General features: G+C 39.3%; 2 protein-coding genes across 3 annotated transcripts; one reads left to right on the top strand and one right to left on the bottom strand.

Annotated features, from left to right (window-relative positions):
- Positions 1–569: 569 nt before the first annotated feature.
- reep5 (receptor accessory protein 5) lies at positions 570–7,147 on the bottom strand. The gene is made up of 5 exons (XM_056233227.1): positions 6,925–7,147; positions 6,659–6,752; positions 2,579–2,717; positions 835–1,003; positions 570–643 (listed from the first exon to the last, which is right to left on the bottom strand). The coding sequence occupies exons 1-5, from the start codon at positions 7,040–7,042 to the stop codon at positions 594–596; spliced, it is 570 nt and encodes a 189-aa protein (XP_056089202.1). The 5' UTR covers positions 7,043–7,147; the 3' UTR covers positions 570–593.
- Positions 7,148–7,501: 354 nt separating this feature from the next.
- LOC130069376 (m7GpppN-mRNA hydrolase-like) lies at positions 7,502–19,319 on the top strand. 2 transcript variants are annotated; one of them, XM_056233226.1, is made up of 11 exons: positions 7,502–7,787; positions 9,983–10,134; positions 12,530–12,657; positions 12,774–12,872; positions 12,961–13,113; positions 13,209–13,321; positions 13,415–13,510; positions 16,677–16,809; positions 17,994–18,074; positions 18,162–18,213; positions 18,650–19,319. In XM_056233226.1, exons 1-11 carry the CDS (start codon positions 7,735–7,737, stop codon positions 18,775–18,777), a joined length of 1,188 nt encoding a protein of 395 aa, XP_056089201.1. In that variant the 5' UTR covers positions 7,502–7,734; the 3' UTR covers positions 18,778–19,319. The 2 variants fall into 2 exon arrangements, with proteins under 2 accessions (XP_056089201.1, XP_056089200.1); XM_056233225.1 differs by having other exon boundaries at positions 7,504–7,787; positions 18,644–19,319.
- Positions 19,320–20,820: the final 1,501 nt, after the last annotated feature.

Here is a 20,820-nt window from a genome sequence, read left to right as displayed (position 1 = left end):
TTCGTACTGGAGTACTCTCAGTGATGTGCTGTGTGTGCAGTGAAGACTCTGCTTTAACACCGGCAAACCACAGCATGCTGCTAAAGGAAGAAGAAAGGAAGCAGCGTACATGTCACAATCAGTTGTGGATTTCAATGGTTTAATTGATGTCAAATGCATGATTCATATGTTTACAGTTCCACTGATATCCTCAGAATAGACATTTTCTACAAACAGAAAACCTTATCACACATAAATACATCTTAGAATGAATATGTTAAATAAGATGCAAGATAAACCTATTTGAAGACCTATCATTTGATGACCTATATAGAAGCCAAGGACGTCTACAGGAAAGATAAGGATGTTTACTGAGACTGAAGCATTGCGGGGGGAGCGTCACTCGATTTCACTAACATGATTCATGATAAATGCCTTACCTGCTTAACCATAACCATCTGAACTCGGGAGTGATGTCATCTAATATGGCTACCACAGTATAAAGACAGTAACAATAATCAGCCCACTTCCAGTTTCCAAAAATTAAAAATAAGAGCATATAAAGGCAACATTTATTCAGGCAGGTGTCATCCCAGTTGAAATGGCTGTGGCTTTTAGTACTTCTTTTTCTCCTCAAAAATAAGGTTGGCAGTGGCTTTCTTGGCTGGTGACAGAGAGAAGAAGATCGGATTAGCAATCACTGCTTTTACACATGCTAGTCATTCAGAGTTTGGACATACTATATCAGTCAAATCATTGATGAAACATCAGCGTCTTTATGATGATTTATCTGCTATTCCTCAAATCAGAAACAAACTCTACTGGCTAAACACATGAATTGCATCTGGTTTTCACCTTCTTCTTTAAACTTGTCCGCAGCCTCTGATGCTTTATCCTTGACGTCTTTGATCACATTGTCAATCTTGTCTTTGTGCTTAAAGAAGAAGGGGTGGATGATATTATTGTAGAGCAGAACGGAGCCGTTGGAGGGAGTGGGAGCCATGCACCAGACCAAGAACACACACTAGAGAGACCAGAACACACACATTACATTACTCTCCTCCACATCAGAAAACACTACGCCGCAGTAACCAGACTTCTGTGGTCCATTCACACAGATGCTTTTGTACCTGAATACTGTGTTTTGATGATACAAGTGTTCTTTTAGGGATCAAGCACACAGCTAAACACGTTTGGACTGTATCACCGTGCCTTATATCATTGAAACTGGTGTCGAAACTTATCAAGATCAGGTTGAATTGTTATTCAGCTGGTCATGACGAGCTATTAGGGGTGTAGCGATGCCCTCATGTCATGATTCGATACAGATCACGAAACCATATTATTGCGATACTCCAAGACACATGATAAAAGGTTAACAATAAATGCACTGTTGATTAAGATGCTAAATTTGGTGTTACATTGTGTGTGTAAATGAATAGGATGGACTTGGTGCTAAACCCAAAGCACAGGACAATAGAGACACCAGAATAACAATATTCATGATTCTGGAGCTGAAAATACTGAATTATTGTAGATGAATATGCTTGTTTTCTGTCACTGACTAGATATATTTATAATAATGTAGGACACTTTTACTGGTAACATCAGACATTTGGCATCATCAGGACACACAAATATTCCCCCATTGCATTATTATACATTATATTCAACATTAAAGTAGTTTAATGTAGTACTGACACTAAAACCCTGAAAACGTGAATATTTTCCTTACACAGACATTTTCATTTTGCGTGAACTATACAGAATACATATTGTCATCATCCACGATACATATTTTTCCATTTTTGTATTGCGATATATAGTTACACCCCTACTAGCTAATGTGATATTTTCAGTACATCTAGGCCTAAATATTTCAATCTGAAGACGTACAACAAGTTTGCCCATAACAATCAAAAGCATAAAAAACATGCCAAAGCAATAATGTCACTGATGATCCAAAAACTAAGCACAACTTTCCCAGGACTATTATTAGTCAAATATAGGAATAGGAAAAGATATAAATAGGTTAATAGGCAGCTTCTGGCAGAGGAATCGGGCTGGAGCTCAACAGTGCTAGCCTGTAAACTCACACCAGTTCAGACACTGCCTTTCCTCTTATAACTGCATGAGTTATTCTCTTATTATAACTTCTGTAGCCTGTGCACCATTTGGTCTAGAGAAACAAAATACTTTTTTGAATCTTAAGTGTACTTGTAAATTAGTTAAATTTTGGCATTGGACGCCATCTTGGTATTTGTTGTGCAGGAGCGTGTGCTTTAACACGAGTCAAAGACTTCTCCCTCTCAGCCTCTCTTCATACTGGCCTCAACTACTCCACTGGTCTTCTGCGTTCATGAGACTCGCAAGAACGCCACGTGAAATGCACTTTGTGTACTAGGACCGCCTTGAAAACGAGATGATTCGTCTCAAGGGGTTTATCCCAAAGAATCAAAACAAAAGCCTGTACAAAAGCTCAGCAGAAACCTGTGATAAATCTAAATCAGCAACTGATGTGACAGGACTACAGGTTCTCATTACACAAGAAACACATGAATTGTAGCTAACAACATCATCATCATGCGCTGTCCAATACCTTTGCCAAGAAGTAGAAGGGGAACCAGGAGAAGAAGATGTCGGCGAAGAACTCGGCGACGCTGAACACACCGTACACCACCCAGTAGGTCAGCCACTTGGTGTCGTCTTCTTTATTGTCGCTCTCGATGGCTTTGATTCTGCGGACACATCAACAGTCACACACACAGTCGGACGAGAGAGGTTTGGTCTACTGATGTCAGATAACAGGCAGAGCAGAAGGGATCTGATCGTTCACAGCATCGGTCTTGGGTTCGAGGGAAGACCAGTGAAACTCATAACTGCTATTTTAACCCTGTAAAGCCTGAGATATGAGATCATAGTCAGTTTTCTGTTTTTTGTTGAACCTTTAGACAAAAAAGAACTCAGTTTATTATCAAATTTGACACATCAGGCATTTATGGCTCATATACACTCACCTAAAGGATTATTACGAACACCTGTTCAATTTCTCATTAATGCAATTATCTAATCAACCAATCACATGGCAGTTGCTTCAATGCATTTAGGGGTGTGGTCCTGGTCAAGACAATCTCCTGAACTCCAAACTGAATGTCAGAATGGGAAAGAAAGGTGATTTAAGCAATTTTGAGCGTGGCATGGTTGTTGGTGCCAGACGGGCCGGTCTGAGTATTTCACAATCTGCTCAGTTACTGGGATTTTCACACACAACCATTTCTAGGGTTTACAAAGAATGGTGTGAAAAGGGAAAAACATCCAGTATGCGGCAGTCCTGTGGGCGAAAATGCCTTGTTGATGCTAGAGGTCAGAGGAGAATGGGCCGACTGATTCAAGCTGATAGAAGGGCAACAGTGACTGAAATAACCACTCGTTACAACCGAGGTATGCAGCAAAGCATTTGTGAAGCCACAACACGCACAACCTTGAGGCGGATGGGCTACAACAGCAGAAGACTCCACCGGGTACCACTCATCTCCACTACAAATAGGAAAAAGAGGCTACAATTTGCAAGAGCTCACCAAAATTGGACAGTTGAAGACTGGAAAAATGTTGCCTGGTCTGATGAGTCTCGATTTCTGTTGAGACATTCAGATGTTAGAGTCAGAATTTGGTGTAAACAGAATGAGAACATGGAACCATCATGCCTTGTTACCACTGTGCAGGCTGGTGGTGGTGGTGTAATGGGTGGGGGATGTTTTCTTGGCACACTTTAGGCCCTTAGTGCCAATTGGGCATCGTTTAAATGCCACGGCCTACCTGAGCATTGTTTCTGACCATGTCCATATCCCTTTATGGCCACCATGTACCCATCCTCTGATGGCTACTTCCAGCAGGATAATGCACCATGTCACAAAGCTCGAATCATTTCAAATTGGTTTCTTGAACATGACAATGAGTTCACTGTACTAAAATGGCCCCCACAGTCACCAGATCTCAACCCAATAGAGCATCTTTGGGATGTGGTGGAACGGGAGCTTCGTGCCCTGGATGTGCATCCCACAAATCTCCATCAACTGCAAGATGCTATCCTATCAATATAGGCCAACATTTCTAAAGAATGCTTTCAGCACCTTGTTGAATCAATGCCACGTAGAATTAAGGCAGTTCTGAAGGCGAAAGGGGGTCAAACACAGTATTAGTATGGTGTTCCTAATAATCCTTTAGGTGAGTGTAGTATGATAACGTGAGAATATGGAGCTCGAGGAAGAAAAAAATATTCAGAGGAACAAACTGAGCAAAAATATGCAATTTAGTGCAGATGGTGATATTTATTAGCCTGATGTCGTCATACTCAGACTCTAGTCAGCATGTGAGTCTGATTCTGCTCCATTGGGCTGTGATTATGGGGCGTGTTTCAACCCAACCAGGAAAGAAAATTCCTCTGCACTCAATTGGATCGCCAAATGCCCTGATCGCGGTTCTCTGTTCCTTTTTTAAAATAAATTAAATGCATCTTCTATAACAGACGCAATGGTAGAATATACACATCTAAATTCTCCAGTGGCGGCCATCTTTGTTGTAAATGAATTCAACCCAATCGCTCTTTGGTGACGTGATGATTACGGTATGGTTGATCATCTGTCCATAATCGTATAAAGCCCGCCCGGACACTTTGATTGGTCCGAACAGCTCTGGTTCGGGCATACTTGCTTCTCAACGGATCAAGTCCAGACCGAACTTCCCATCCTCTAATGTTGTGGGCGGGGCTAAGCTCGGCCGGCATCCAGGCTACATATTTGTGTTCACAAAGATGAAATTCTGATGCTGGTAATGTGATGAGATCTTAACAGTATAACAGAATACTGACATACAAGCATATAAATATTAATCACTCTATATCTGCCAATAATATGTCTTAGTTAGATGATATTTCAATGCTTAGTTTTATGCTCAAAGCTCTGTAGTTTTAAAACGTATAATGCAATGCAACACAATGATGATTGAGAGATGAACAGATAAACCTTCCTCAAAAGCCTGATGATCATATTTGAGACTCATGCTTTTACTATAAAATGATAATCAAGTAAACCGAAGTTGCTTCAGTCCAGTTAATGTTAATTTTGAAATTTTACTTACAATTTAAAAGTTATTATTGCGTTAACTTGATAAAATCAGGTCAGATTTGACAGCAGAAAGACATGAAGGAGGAGCTACCAATCAGACGACAGAGGGAATGTAGAGGATTGAGTGAAACAGGCTTTTCAGCAAGGGTTTGATGGTTTAGAGACGTGCGTGTCGAACACGCTACACAGGCTTCATTGAGGTTAGAGGAACTGAGTCACAAGGCCTTCTGTGGTCTAGCGTGTTCAACCCGAACTGCTTATCGCACCATGATCACACAAGATCACCAATAATCCTGTTTACAAATACACTCATAACATTGTGTTTAATGGATTGAATGTTCTAATCTTTGAAAGGTGTACTTCCTTGAATCTGCACTGAATGCTACGGTGTTTAAGTGTGCCCTGAAAAGCATGTTGTATACCACCCCATAAAATCACTTTTATTTGTTCTCAGATTGAGTTTTATTTTCTTCCAAAAAATTATTTTTTCCATTTAAATTTTTTGGACTCCATTTTAACGGTTTGATAACAGTTTAGTAATCAAGAAACATGTCTAATTAATTGAAATCATGAAACTTATACAATGTAACAATTTATTAAAAGTTAAACAAAAATGACATGTTTAGGCCCCTATGAAATGTGTTTCTCAAATTCAGTTTTATTTTATACCAAATTTTGTGTTTTCTGGATTCCATTTTAATGGTTTAATACAATTTTTGTAATCAAAAAGCATGTCTAATTAATTGAAAGAAAAATATTTTTTAATTTTATTTTTCATTTCTATTTTGTTTTATTTGTCTGGCAAACAAATGAAGGCATACAACATTAATTTAATTTAGATTTTAATCATCTAAAATACAAACTAATAAGTGCTGCACAGCAGAGCTCTACTGCTAAAATTAAAACATGGAATACAAATGTTGATTATTAGTTTTAATAATATTATTATATTACTACATAGATAAATTCTACTGTACAGCAGTAATATATTTATTTAATATAATTTAGTAATATATAATCACAAACGGTAGCCATTGACTTCCATAGTGGTGAAAATATACAATGGAAGTCAATGGGGTCCATCAACTGTTGGGTTACCAGCAGCATTCTTCAAAATATCTTCTTTTGTGTTCAATAGAAGAAAGAAATGTACACAGGATTGGAACAACATGAGGGTGAGTAAATTATGACAATTTTAATTTTTAGGTGAACTATCCCTTTAACATAAAATTTGACATGTGAGAAGTGTAGGCCTAATAAGCAATATCTTCTGCCTACTCCTTTTTGGTCACAGTAACATGACTGTTTAAATTATTTAAGCATGACTACAGATGTACCTAAAGATAAATCACAGTTGTAATCATATATTCGACGATAAACATACGGTTTTGAAGGAAATGTACATGTTTCGCCGTGTACACTTCCTGCTGCGCACTAAAGAGTGCGCGCCGCTGCGATGACGTCAGCGGTCTGTAACCGCGACGTCGATGACGCAACCACCCGCGGCGTGACGCCAGAATGAACAGACAGAAAGATCGATTACAGTTTTAACTCACGATATATACGAAGGATAGACGAATCCAATGAGATTGCAAAGAAGAGAAGCGCCGTATCCGATCACCAGATAAACTGCAAGGAGCGCGATGACAGCTGCAAGACAAAAGACAACATCAGCCTACTATCACTCTGATCCATTACGTAAAAGCCTATTCTTGGTGAAACACAAACAGCATTGAAGCTACAGAGTAAACCGTTGAAGCGGTTGTTTTTCTCCTGATCTGACGTGTCCGACATGACACATGTGTTCCTGGTTAATGCTCACCAAAAGCGATGTAGGACCTGTTCACGCCAGTCCTCGCCTCTATCTTCGACAGCACGTCCGTCATGACATTCTTCTCCCGGAGGAACTTGTCGAAACGCTCTTTTAGCGCGAACGCCATGATTTGTCTGGATTGGTGATTGTTGAATATAGTATGAACAGCAGCTCAACTCCTGCTGTTCTCAGTTCAGTGTGTGACTTGCACGCCGAGGGTGTGACGTCACGACGGCACTTCCGCGACCACACCCTTCATATAACGGTGTAAAATGACAGTTGTAAGGAAGAAAGCCCTGTTAATGTAAAATTAAATGAGTATTACACTGAAATTATGTGTAAAGATACATTCATGATGGCGTTGACTGCATGAAAGGGGAGGTCGAATACATAAAATATATCCTTTTCACAATTTAGACAGGTCTTTAACTACATTTATAGCGTGCATGATCGCTGTAATACATCTTCTTCGCACACAAACTGCGTCCAATGAACTTCTTCGTGATTGGCTTCTTGATGATGTCAATCGTGTAGAAGAGTGACTGTGATTGGTCAGGAGTTTCCGTTCACGGGCTTCTGACTCCGCCTCCTGAACGCAAGAGTTGTTCATGAATTTGTATTTTTAGCTAGTTAGCATGTTAGCATCAGTGTCGTCGTTATAAATTCACAACACTTCTTGCCCTTTTATGGGTAGTGTTTGAATAGTACAGAACCATGTTATTTAGACACATATTATAAACGTGAAGCACGCAAGTGTAGTGCCTTTGCGCTGTTTTTAACGCACTAGTTTTGCTTGTTCGGGATGTTTTTACCCTTAACATGGAGACAAAAAGATGGGAGATTCCTAACGGCTTACTGGATGACCTTTGCAGGTAAACCGAGAACTTATATTCACACCATACGGTGTGTTTAAAAGTACATGTACGTTTAACATGGACTTATATCAGTTTTTGAGCGGTCGAAAAGCAGTCTTTGTTACGCGGCCATGGACTCAGCGCTGTTTGATTGTATTATAAAGGCTGTGTTGAAACCGCTATTAAACTCCTGTGGTAAGCAGTGTTCGGGGTGTCATGGGCACCCCCGACCCGAGTGCAGTTTTGTCCGTCGAGTGTGTGTGTGAGTCTGCAGCGCATATTTGTGTTTCGCATGCGCGCTCCAGTCAGGTCTGGGCGCGTGCCAGGTCAGCGGTGTTTTGACTCCGAATGCGAGTAACAACAACAGTTTCAAAAGTCTGATGAAGAGGATCCTAATAGTTATTGTTGCTGATATTTGCAAAAAAAATAACCAAATGGTCAATTTACTGACTACGTAGAACTACTTCCGTGTTCGGTTCTAATTGATACAACAACAAACAAACAAAAACTTGTTTCAACCGCGTTTCCGGTAACGACATTCAAAATATATCAATTATTTATTAATAGTAATGATTGATTATTATTGATATTATTAATTGTGTAGTCTCATTGAATGAGGGGAAATAATGTTTTCCCTCTGGTTTGTCACATGCTAGTGAAAGGTAGATCATGAGAGTGCAGATTATTATTACTTTTTTATAGTCGGCATGAAACGGAGGTTGCGATTGTCCCTATATCGTGACGTATATCCTTCTTGAACAGGAGCAAATGTAGGGCGGGAATTGATTGGATGGTGTGGTTTGTTTGTGGATCTCATGTGATACCAGTAAACCCAGTAAACACATCATCAGAGAAGAGAAGTGATGAAAGAGAATGAAAATTCTGCCATTTACTCGCGCTCAAGTTGTTTCAAACCTGTATTTTTTCTTCTGTTGATCACAAAAGTAGATATTTTGAAGAATATGGGTAACCAAACAGGCCCAAGACCCCGTTGACTTCCATAGTATTTTTTTTTCCTACAATGGAAGTCAATGGGGTACATCAATGTGCTACCCATATTCTTCAAAATATCTTATTTTGTGTTCAGTAGAGAAGAAAGAAATGTATACAGGCTTGGAACAACATGAGTGTGAGTAAACGACAGAATTTTAATTTTTAAAGTGAACTATCGCTTTAATGCTGCCTTCATGTGCATCGAAAATGTCTGAAGTCGTCATTACGAGCTTGTTGCATTCAAGTGTTATCGGAAAGAACGGGAATCATGGAGGACGCCTGGTTTATTCTTGCCTATTTTTGGGTAAATCTTATTAAAGCCAAAATGATATTTAGTGTCCCATTAACTGACAACAACATTCATATTTACCATGCTTATCTAGATCAGTGGTCTCGAACTCAATTCCTTGAGAGCCACAGCTCTGCAGAGTTTAGCTCCAGCTCACACCTCAGAAGATTCAAGACCTTGGTTAGCTGCATCAGGTGTGTTGGATTAAGGTTGGAGCAAAACTGTGCAAAGTGTGGCTCTCCAGGAATTGAGTTTGAGACCACTGATCTAGATAGTATTGTGGATAATTGTGGAATTTTTGTCAAATACAGACCATTTTCACTGTACAAAATGCTTCAAAATTTGAAGTGAAAAATAGCCTGTATTTGACCACTTCAATAATCATTTGAAGATCAAATGATTATTCTTGTGTAAACATGCATTACTAATAATTACAAGACAAGGCGATGTAGCTGTTGTGAAAAACCTAATAAAGAATAGCAGTCACAGCAATCCTTCTCCCCGCCGCCTTGTTTAAAGTTTGTGGCCCGTCCAACACGAAAACTGAAGTATCAACAACACTATCCCAGAGCTTCGTGTCCAATTTTTAACTAGGAAACTCATATATAGTAGTTCCAATAGCACGTGAAGGCAGCATAAGATTCAAGATGAGCATATGAGTAAAAAATGCATAGATATGTGCATAATAAATGCTGCAATATTCCATAAAGAAATGTCGATTTTGATTTCATAGTGACTTATCTTAGCTTTAGATCTGTTAGTTCTTCAGAAAAGTATCATGCCATATTATTTAAAACTGGAAGTATGTCACAAAGCTCAGTGCAAGACAAGTAGTCCATTGTGTTGAACACATTTCATCATTAAATGTGCTGTTGGCTTCATGTTTTCAGTATTTTCGGTGCGTGTGATGATTTTGTTTTGTGTCCTGTAGTCGCTTCATTCTTCACATCCCCAGCGAGGAGAGGGACAATGCCATCAGAGTCTGCTTCCAGATCGAGCTTGCCCATTGGTTTTACCTGGACTTCTGCATGCAGAATTCACCAGGATTACCTCAGTGTGGGATAAGAGACTTTGCCAAGGCTGATATCCTAAAGTGATCTTTGTATAATGTTCCTCATGAAAGCATACTAGGGGCAGAGAGAGTACTGAGTTTGTCTGTGTTGAGTCTTAGAAAAGGGTTTTGGGCGCTACAGGAAGACTCCGTGAACATTCATTAACACACAGACCAAAGGCCTGATCACAACAAGGACGATAACTACATAATAATTGTTCTAATACCATGAGAATAGGGAAGTCCACAGCGCAGCTATAACTATAACCACAGAGAGAAGCGATATCAGTTCAATCATTTTCAGAATGATAAAAAAAAAAAACATTGACAGCCAATCAGAATCCACTTCCAAAACCCAGTCAGTCGGCTCATTTAAACGGATCATTTTCATGCGTTGGTGTGGATGCAAATATATTTATTGTTATCGTTCTTTATAGTTATCGTTCTTAGTGTGATTAGGACTTAAATGCACAATTTTCTGAAGTATTATTATCAGGCATCAGAAAACACACTGGAGATCCACAAATGCCAACACACAGATACACGTGTAGCTCATGTAAACGCAGCAGAAGTTGACCCAGAGTGCTTCACAATCCAGACAAACAAAGCTAACCGACGAGAGAGCGCATGATCTGTAGCTGGTCTAAGTCCCTGGATTCGAATCCAGCTGTGCCTCAATGGGAGGGCGTAGGTGATGCCGGAAAAGACTAGTTTTGAATGATTCACAACCACCTCCAAGGAACAAAAAGTGTCATTAAAAAAAATCCCTGCACCTCTAATGCCAAAAAAGCAGTGTCTGAATAGGACAACAGTTAGAGAATTAGAGAAGACAAACATAAATAGTGATGAAAGCTGAAATATTAAATGTTATGGATTAATATTTGTAGAGGGGGATCAAAAGACAAGTTCACCTGAGATTTAGAGCCAAATTACAGGGGTGTAAAAACGACTTCAGAAAGATGGCAGCATCATTATTTTATTTTTACATGGAGATTGTTAGTTAAATCTGTTTAATTTAGCAATCTTTCTTGCCTTATATGCCAACGTTGACCGTTCGAAAATACGTTTAAAAAGGTACGTTATACGCATGTATTTTGATTGAGGGAAACAAGATACATTTCTAGTTTCAACACTAGGTCTTTGAAAGAAGAAAAGTGTCAGCTGTATGCACTGTGACCCACATTTGGTTTTTGACCCCTGAAAATGTGTACAATTGACCAGTTTACTCATGGAGCCACATTAATATCTCTATCTCTGGGATTGAACCATATTAGGCCTTTAAAATGAAGATACCTAAAGATAAGCTTACCAAAACAAAAGAATCTGAAAGGATATTAAGATATCTGACAAGTTACAGACATGCAAACTTCAGGCAAAAAAACACTTGTGCTTAGATAGCTTAAGTCAACAGATTTAACTAACAGACCTACCAATAAATAATGATGCTGCCATCTTTTATAAAGTCCTGTAATTTGTCTCCAAATCTCAGGTGAAAAGTGTGATTTTGATCCCCTCAGCAAAATAGTGGATTACTCAGTAAATATACATTCATTTAATATTCGGCTTTCATCACTATTTATGTTTGTCTTTCTTCAGAAAAACTAAATCAAAAAAATGTGAGCCAGGGACCTCTGGTTGAGCTATATTTTAAATTATGTTTATTGTTAAATATCTGGTGAAAACAACCATGCCTACAATAGAAAGGTTTGTTTTCTACATTGTCCAAGACCAGGGCTCAGAAATGAGGATTTGCATCGTACATGATCTATAATATAACAGCGACAGGCATATTCCTTGTAAACTTGAAACTTTGTTTTTCTGTGCTATTTGGTTGTGAATTCTTCTTGTCAGCTAGTTGAAACATTGATTATGGTTTATCAATCCGATTCCAGAATTTAATAATTGATAATGATGACTATAATAATAATACCCAGTGTGTTGCGGAGGCCGTCTCAAAATCCACACGCACTCGCAGCAGAGACGCATCATTTCCTCATTCTCATGCCGTGGTGGCACTACTACTGCCTCTCATGACATTATAAACCCGTATGAGTCTTATGAGAAACATGAGAATGTTTTGGTCTATAATTAATGCAATACTTTTTAGAGAAGAGTAATTAGTTCATTGACAGCCAGTCAGAATCCACTTCCAGAACCCAGTGAATGGACAATGAAAGTAAATGTAAAAGCAGTCACTTTCAGGCAAGTCCTTTCACTTGGCGGCCATCTTTGAAATGCCCCTCGGACAGATGTTCATCTCCCTGAATGGGGAAACATCAAATTCTCCAAAGCTGTTTATCAAGCTTATGATTAAGTTTCATATTTGAAATCACCAATGAAATCTGACGACAACAAAATGGCGGATCAAGTCCCGTCTTCTTTTTGTGGTTTGTTTCTCTCTGTGTGTCTCCTTAACATTATGATCACTTTTTAATCACTGTCCATTCCTGCTGCCCCACGGAGAGGATGTTCAGAAGGTTTTAGAGCAGTGGAAAGAGTATAAGATGGGTGTGCCGACATTTGGGGCCATTATTCTTGATGAAACGCTTGACCATGTAAGTCCACAGCTGCTAGAAGCATCACTATCTATGCTACGTGATTTTGAAAGAGGGTTGCGACGACCTTCGTGTATTCATAAGAGTGCTTATTGAAGCTTTCTGTGTACCTGAAGGTGTTAATGGTCCAGGGTTATCTGGCCAAGTCTGGCTGGGGTTTTCCTAAAGGGAAAGTCAATGAAGACGAGGCTTTCCATGACTGCGCCGTGAGAGAAGTACGTCTTGTTCTTGGCTGTGAAAATACAAATGTTGGTCTGATACATTTAGAGGTCAGATGTCATCCTTGTTCTGTTTTCTCTGCAGGTTTTAGAGGAGACGGGCTTTGATATCCGAGATCGTATATGCAAAAAGACGTATATCGAGCAGAGAATTTTAGATCAGTTGGCCCGATTGTACATTATCCCGGGAGTTCCTAAAGACACCAAGTTTAACCCCAAGACCAGGAAAGAAATAAGGGTGTATATACATTTGGATGCTTTTGTTTCGCCTGAATACAAGCACGTGTGTTTAACGCATCCACTGAATCTCTCTGTTCGTTTGATTTCTGATAGAACATTGAATGGTTCCCGGTGGATAAACTGCCGTGCCACAGGAACGACATGACTCCTAAATCCAAGCTTGGACTGGCGCCCAACAAGTTTTTTATGGCTATTCCGTTTATGAGGTACTTCTTCTCCTGTTGCATCATTAATGAGCATCTGAAGTGGACCGTAGGGGTGCTGTGGCACGACTGAAGCTGTGATGTGCTGATTTGCAGGCAGCTCAGAGAGTGGATCGCCAAACACAAAGGAGAGTCGACGAGCAGCGATGAGGATTTTGCGTCCAATGGCAGCACACCATGCAAACCATTCCGGTGCGATGATTCTTGCTATAGAAGCCTTTCGCCATCATGCTTTCATGCCTGCAAAGACTTTACATTTTGCATAAAGGAGCTAATAGTGCAGTTTAATATTTTAGTGGCTGTGCAGTTAAAGAGGGACACAAGTGAAATGACTATAAATAGCTTATTTGACGATTATTTATTTGTGAAATATGTGTTAGATAACCTACTGAAGGCTCATTATCTGAGGCCCCGTCCAAACTACTGCGTTTTCGTTTAAAAACGGAGACCTTTTGCTACGTTTACACCTCCCGTCCACACTAAAACGGAAAAAACTGAGACCCAAAACGGAGAAGTTTAGAAACGCTGCCGAGCCGTTTTTCGTTTTGAATCTCCGGAGGGCGTTTTAGTGTAGACGGGTCCAAACCATAGACTGTAAAAAAAGATGGACGACGCCCCTTCGCTCTTTTCCATTGGAGAGAACTGAAGCCGCCAGTGTCCCGATATGGCGCTGACATCTTGGGACTTGAGTCTGCGCAGTAGCGTTTTCGGGACCAGTCATGCGCAGTCGTGAGCTAGAAGTAAAGCCACGAAATCAAGGCCCCGCCCTCACTCTCGCTGAATCAATCGCAAGCACACGCCCTGCAGTTTTCTTAAGTGGCCTCTGTCTGCTCCGTTCCTGTCCAATGATGTCTGCTGATTGCAGTACCTCGTTAAAATAAGGTAAATACAACCACTGACCACATAGTCAACATTATGAGAAAAAGTCCGTTAGTACTTCAGTGACTACTTCGCACAGAGAACCTGTCAATCACAGCTGTCAATCATGATGTCACAGCATGCTTTTTATAGCATCAAATAACTAACTAAAACTAACTTATCTTAAAAACAAACACTTGAAATTACATAAACGTGATAGAAACTACAGTAAATGACAGAAACTATCTTTAGAAAAAAGATATGTGAAGTGTAATTTAATTATTTAGTTGGTCTCACGTCCCGTTGAATAACATGGGGAGGCGGGGCTTATGAGCTATACCGGCCTCTGGGGGGCGATCGAGACGTTTTGGCTTCACTTTTGAGGGCTTGTGCGGCACGCTTGGTCCAAACCATAGACAGTAAAAGAAATGGACAGAGCGATCTCATTGGAACTCAGTTGAGACAGTTGAAGCCCACTTTTAGCGATTTTTGAGAACTTCCGTTCCTGACGCGCAGACTCAGACCGACTCAAACTAAGCTTGATGACGTGAGCAACCTGTCTGACAGACGTGAATCTTCTAGTAGCTGTGCGTGAAAATTGCCAACGTTAATCTTGCAGAGACGGGGAACTTGAGCAAAGAGTCCTTTATCGTGAGTGAGCAGGAGTAAGTATTCCTTTGCTTTTATGGACTCATTATCTATGGGCTTCTCCCTTGACGGGACGTCCCCCCGATTGCCTGCGAGCTTCTCCTCCTGTCTGTACGGTAATTTCTGTACAGCGCGACAGAGAGTCGAGTGGTTATGACGCAATCGTTAGCCTATTTTTACTAAAACTGTTTCTACGGGGCCATAATGTAACATAGAAGGTAATGGAGCCATTTATACATTGTCGTGTTTCTTTAGAAATAAATAATGGACAAATGGAGTCTTTAAACGCCTCAGATGTAAAGTTATTCGCTGTCAAAGTGACGCCAAAATGAATGGTAGTCAATGGAAATGCTAACGCAAGTGAAGTTCTGCTACAAGATGGCGGTACCCGGCCGGCTTCAACTTCCGGTCGATGGATTACCCCCTTGGTCCAAACGGAGGACTTTAGAAACGATGACGTAGTAGAGGCTCACGCTCGGCTCTGTGATTGGGTGTCATCAGTCATGGCGTATATCTTTGCTAGCAGCTGTTGTACAAGTAAATTCTGCATTTTACAACGCTATAACTGCCTACATGCGCCGGAGTCAAGCTATTATTCGAGCGATCTGTGACAATTCCCGTGTGCAGCGGCGGCGTTGACCGTACATGGAGCGTCGGTTTGTGGTTAACCCAGAGCATGGTGGGATCATTTTATCATTATGAAGTTGTGTTTACACCGGCACGCGCATGCCCAGTGTTGGTGAATGGTCACGTGATCCGCGTTTTCAGTCGTTTTAATGTGGACGGAGATCAATTCTAATACGCAGCTAAAACGCTGGTGTGGACGGAGATCGTATTCGTTTGAATTCTCCGTTTCTAAACTAAAACGCAGTAGTGTGGACGGGGCCTGAGGTGCGTTAAGACTGAATAGTCATTCAGAAAGCCCACTGACTTATTTTCACTGATGAAAATAATCAACTATGAAATATGTATTATCAGTGTTGGGTGTGGTTAATTACTGTACTTTAATTACTTTTCCCTTGAAAAAGTAAAGTAAGAGATTACTCTTCATTTTTCTGTAGTTATTTCTGATGTAATTGCATTAAATATAGATTAGAGAACAATTCTACATATAACAATAGTGGATTTAACATCAAAATGTAACGTCTAATGTTAAAATGTATGTTATTAATATAAACTTCTGTCTTTAAATACTTTAGTCAGTTCAAGAATAATTTATGCAATTTTATATTTTTTTATATTTATTTGCATAAATTAAACGAGCCGTTTCATGTCTATCCTTGTGTTGTTCGACTGCTCGGGGTTGAAAAGGGATTTAATAAGTGATTAGTAATAAGTAATGCAATACTTTTTTATACAGAGTAATAGGTACAGTAATCTAATTACACTGTTGAATATGTAACTTTTTTAGAGTAACTTACCCAACACTGATTATGATATGAAATTTTGAACTACATTCGCAAAAACCAAGTGTATGATTTTCTGTGGAGTTGTGATGGACTTGATGACATCGCTGTTTTCTCCAGAGCTGCTTTAGAGCTGAATTGAACTGATTTCATAATTGATGATCTTTACACAGTTATTGAACTGAACTGAATCAACACTGGACTGACTTCAGCTGATCAATGACTCTATTGTCTCTTTAGAGCTGCTTTACAGCAGAACTGAACTCTGTTTGCATCATTATTTTCCCGTTTATCCCCGTGAAGCTGCTTTGCAACAGTCTGTAATTAATAAAGCTCTATAGGAATAAAGGTGGCTTGACTTATGCTGCCGCGTGCTGCTGAATGCGCAGTCAGATGACTGTTGAAAGGATGACATGCACTAATTTTGGTGTCGCTCCTCTGCTCAGCTCAAAGCCCAGAAAATCTCAGATGTTGGTGGAAGCGTCTCCAGTATCGGCTGACAGCTGGGCAAAGCAGAAACCACAGAAAGCTGCTGGACAAACCTCCCAGAGTGAGCTTGTAGACATGCTTAAACCCAAGGTAGGTGTTCACATCATAAAATAACTCATGTGCATAAATAAAGATGCTATGATAGGTACCGGGCGGTAGGTGTGAACAGTATAACCAACTTGTATAGCACAGAGAAAATAAAGCTTATAAAGACAAAATTCTGATCTTATTCAGTTTATTGCACTTTTAATTACCCTTTTTGATATCAAGCACGTCACGCTCTTTATTTTCTCATTCATCCATGTTTTTTTTATCCCTCAGTTGTGTCTGTAACTGCATTTCTGCCCACTGAAAGCTGCACAAATATATTTACATACCGTGATATAGCAAACAATGCTGCAAAATGAGTGCATTTTCGTTATGAAATGAAATGCAATACACTTTATTTCTCAAGGACTCAAGGGGTTTACATTGACAGAATCATTGGAAGCGTAACAGACAACTAAAAACTCTACACACAAATATAAATAAATAAATACTCATTCGTCATTTAACAATTTAATTGAAAAAGGAATAAAAGACTTCTTAAAACGGTTATAACTACACATCGGAAATCTGTATCGTCTTCCAGAAGGTAATAATTCATACTCAGTGTACAGAACATGCAATGGATCAGCCACGATTGTATGTGCTTCTCTCAGAACCGATTGACTAAAGCGTTATATAAGCCATGAACCAAGCCAACCAGCTACGAGCTGAATCAAAACACTGCAAACTTTGATTTGAAAGCATTTCAAAGTTGACTTAAAGCAAAAAAAGTTCATAAAAACCGCACAAAATACAAAGGTACAATTTGAGTGATTCCAATCATATTTCAAACAGTTGCGCATCTGATGCGTCTCAGCTGAAGAAAACAATACACTATTTATCAGCTTAAATATATCGGCCTAATTTTCTTCTCATTAGAAATGAACATATATCGGCCGATACCGATATGATGCATCCCTAGTTTATAAGTTATCGTTCAAAATCCCAATGGAGAAAAGAAAAGTAGTTTTTGCTTCTGGAACCCGACCGTTGCACTCTATTGACTGACACTTTATTTTGTTGTGGCGAAATCTCATGGGCTTATGCAGTTGTTTGGAAGACATTTTCTGTATAAACATTTTTTACAGCTCAGATAAACTACTCTATTTCACAGTCACTGAGTCATCATGTGAGCCAGTTTGTTTATTATTGCTGATTCAGTGATTGGTTCTGGTGTTTCATTGCAGAATAATGTGAAAGGCAATGGCAAGAAACACCAAGAGTCTCCAACCCTGAAGAAACGAGCTAATGGTGTCAGTCAGCAGCAGGCGAGTTCCTCCATGTCGCCACACACACTATTTCTGAACGTTACAGTAATCTTTATCAGTATTGTGTAACAATATATTGTCTTGTAGAAAGATGACAAGAAACTTCAGCCAAGGCGACTGCAGGATAACTTTGACACAGGTATTTAAATAAGCCTTTTAAAACAGTGATGCAATAGGGATTAGAATTGGGGTGTTGTTATATTGCTAAATCAAACGAATTGCACTTCATCACAAGCAAAATCCTCACGCATATCCAATATGTGATTAGAACTTACGAATGTTTGAAGACTTTGTAATACACGAGAGTGAAGGTGCGGTCACGGTTGCCGTCGGCGGGTGAAATCCAGGCATTTCTGTAGAAAGATTTCCCAGAGGGTTGCAGTTGGTCACTGGGATTCGCCCGGTTGACCAGCAGAAAGCTCTCACACATCACTACACTAATGACAGTGGTCCTTTAGACTAGAAACTTTGCTAATGTGATGCGCCTTTAGGTCATTCATCAAATTTACCGCATGAATTAAAAAAGTTGTGTTAATCTGAATGTCGAACATCTACACCTGTTTTCCCAGACGCAGCTGCTGATGGCTATAATGGACAGGCAGACTTGTGTTGTGAAGAATATGAACACATCCTCTCCTCACGCTCCTTTCTCAGCTTCAAATTCGACAGGGAGGCCATCATGAAAACCTGCTTTGAGTCCTGAAGATCTGTCTCTGCTTTTTAAAAGATTTGATGCAGAAGATTTTGCTTTGGATCTTCTGCCCTGTGAAACCTGTTATTGGAGAGGCATTGTGTGTTGGACCAAGATTAAAGATATATCAAAATATTCCTTTTTACACACACTAATGTCAGTTCCTATCAATCTGGATCTGGAATGCTGTTAGCTTGAGTTCTTTGTAGACTTCATATTTTATGCTAAAACTTGTGCCCAATCATGAGGGCATCAAACATTTGTGTCTCTAAAGAAGTTGTTCTTGGTAAACTTGCTCTTAGTGATCTGTTATGAAACTGGTTTGTCTAAAACACATTTATCAATAATTTGGTTCAGAGCCCTTGAAGTACTCTTGTTTCATTGTGAACAAATGTTACAATAATAATCAGTCCAGCTGTGTGTTGAATTTCTATGGCTGAAGTCATCTCAGTATTCATTGTTTGCTGTTTTTGCTGTGTTTTTCTTACAACCTTGCAATTCTAAGAAGCTGTTCAGAAAGCATGCTTTTAGAACGTCACATGACTGGTACTGTACAGATTTCTCCTTGTGCAAAAGCAGTAAAAACCATTCAAGCACTATATACTTAAGTCCAGTCAGCAAATGTCTGCTTGACATTGATGCGTATTTGATTTTGCTTTTTGATGAATCACATTTCATCCATGTTTCCCATGTGTTCTTCTGTAGTTTAGTTTCCTGTGCCATGAAGTCTTTTTTCTGTTGGATATTTTTATTATTCTTCAACTTCTTCCCAGTTTCCCCGCCCTTCATGTTTACGATACAATATTAACATTTTCTCTATGAAATGGCACTGAAATTTGTAGTAAGTCACTTTACAATTATGCAACATGATTTGCTTAACCGCAGTATCCATGGTTTGTATTGGTTTTTTTTCTTCTCATTTTTTGGTAAATAAAGACACTTTCTTAAAGAGTGATGGTCTGTTCTGTTTTGCCTTTTACACATTCAGAAAAATATTTATTTTTCAGAGTGAAGCAAGGATTGTTTTGTGAGAAATAGTATTTCTGTCCAAATATATGTCTTTTCTAATTTTATAAAAAGGTGAGTATAGTGCAGTATTGTACACTTAGTCTACCGTTTATAGTTCATGAGATATTTCAAGTTATCAAATATGTACACCTTGCATCATAGATATTTTTTTCTTGCTGAAGCTCAAACATGCTGTTTAACATGAGAATAAACCTCATTGGTTTTTGCTGAAGCTCAAACGTGCTGCGTAATTCAAGAATGAATGCTACGAAGTTAGCGCAAAGGCGCCATCTAGTGGCCATTGGCAGATGCGCTGGAAGCGATTGCACAAGAGAAATGCGACATAAACAGCTGCGCTCTCCACAGCAAGACTGTTCCAGAAGTCGCGGTGCAGTGTTTGTGTTAAAAATTAATAACTGTGTACGTCCTTATTAGAAAAGTGAGTTTCATTTATCCCTTACTTGTTTAAGATCGATTTTATATGTGACTATCTAGGAATAATCAAGTATTTGGGTGAGAGAAATGATAAATCATGCCGTGTAGTTAGCAAAGAATTAACGTCATTGTAGAATTCTTATGAATGTTGTTTGTAACTGATTTAACATTTACATTACATTTAAATGTATTCATTTAGCAGACGCTTTTATCCAAAGCGACTTACAGATGAGAACAATAGAAGCAGTGAAACTAACATAGGACAACAATATGCAAGTGCTCTGAAACCTCTCAGTTTCATCTAACGCAGACCATAATTTTATTTTATTTTAAATAGAATAGAAGAGAAAGTGTTAGTGCTAGTGGATCAAGTGCTGCCGAAAAAGAAGCAAAGAAAACAAAATGAACCTCATTGGTTCTTGCTGAAGCTCAAATGTGCGAGAATGAACCTCATTGGTTCTTGCTGAAGCTCAAATGTGCGAGAATGAACCTCATTGGTTCTTGCTGAAGCTCAAACGTGCGAGAATGAACCTCATTGGTTCTTGCTGAAGCTCAAATGTGCGAGAATGAACCTCATTGGTTCTTGCTGAAGCTCAAATGTGCGAGAATGAA

Source organism: Rhinichthys klamathensis, unplaced genomic scaffold (genome assembly GCF_029890125.1).
Source record: "Rhinichthys klamathensis goyatoka isolate OS25496 unplaced genomic scaffold, OSU_Roscu_1.1 h1tg000363l_1, whole genome shotgun sequence".
Taxonomy (NCBI): Eukaryota; Metazoa; Chordata; class Actinopteri; order Cypriniformes; family Leuciscidae; genus Rhinichthys; species Rhinichthys klamathensis.
This window is presented reverse-complemented; position numbering and strand designations above follow the sequence as displayed.

Coding starts and splice junctions, on each gene's coding strand:
- reep5 (XM_056233227.1), bottom strand. CDS start 7,042: ATGGCGTTCGCGCTAAAAGAGCGTTTCGACAAGTTCCTCCGGGAGAAG. Junction 1,004..2,578: donor CCTTCTACTTCTTGGCAAAG/GTATTGGACAGC, acceptor TGGTCTCTCTAG/TGTGTGTTCTTGGTCTGGTG. Junction 644..834: donor GGACAAGTTTAAAGAAGAAG/GTGAAAACCAGA, acceptor CTCTGTCACCAG/CCAAGAAAGCCACTGCCAAC.
- LOC130069376 (XM_056233225.1), top strand. CDS start 7,735: ATGGAGACAAAAAGATGGGAGATTCCTAACGGCTTACTGGATGACCTT. Junction 16,810..17,993: donor TAGACATGCTTAAACCCAAG/GTAGGTGTTCAC, acceptor GTTTCATTGCAG/AATAATGTGAAAGGCAATGG. Junction 18,075..18,161: donor ATGGTGTCAGTCAGCAGCAG/GCGAGTTCCTCC, acceptor ATTGTCTTGTAG/AAAGATGACAAGAAACTTCA.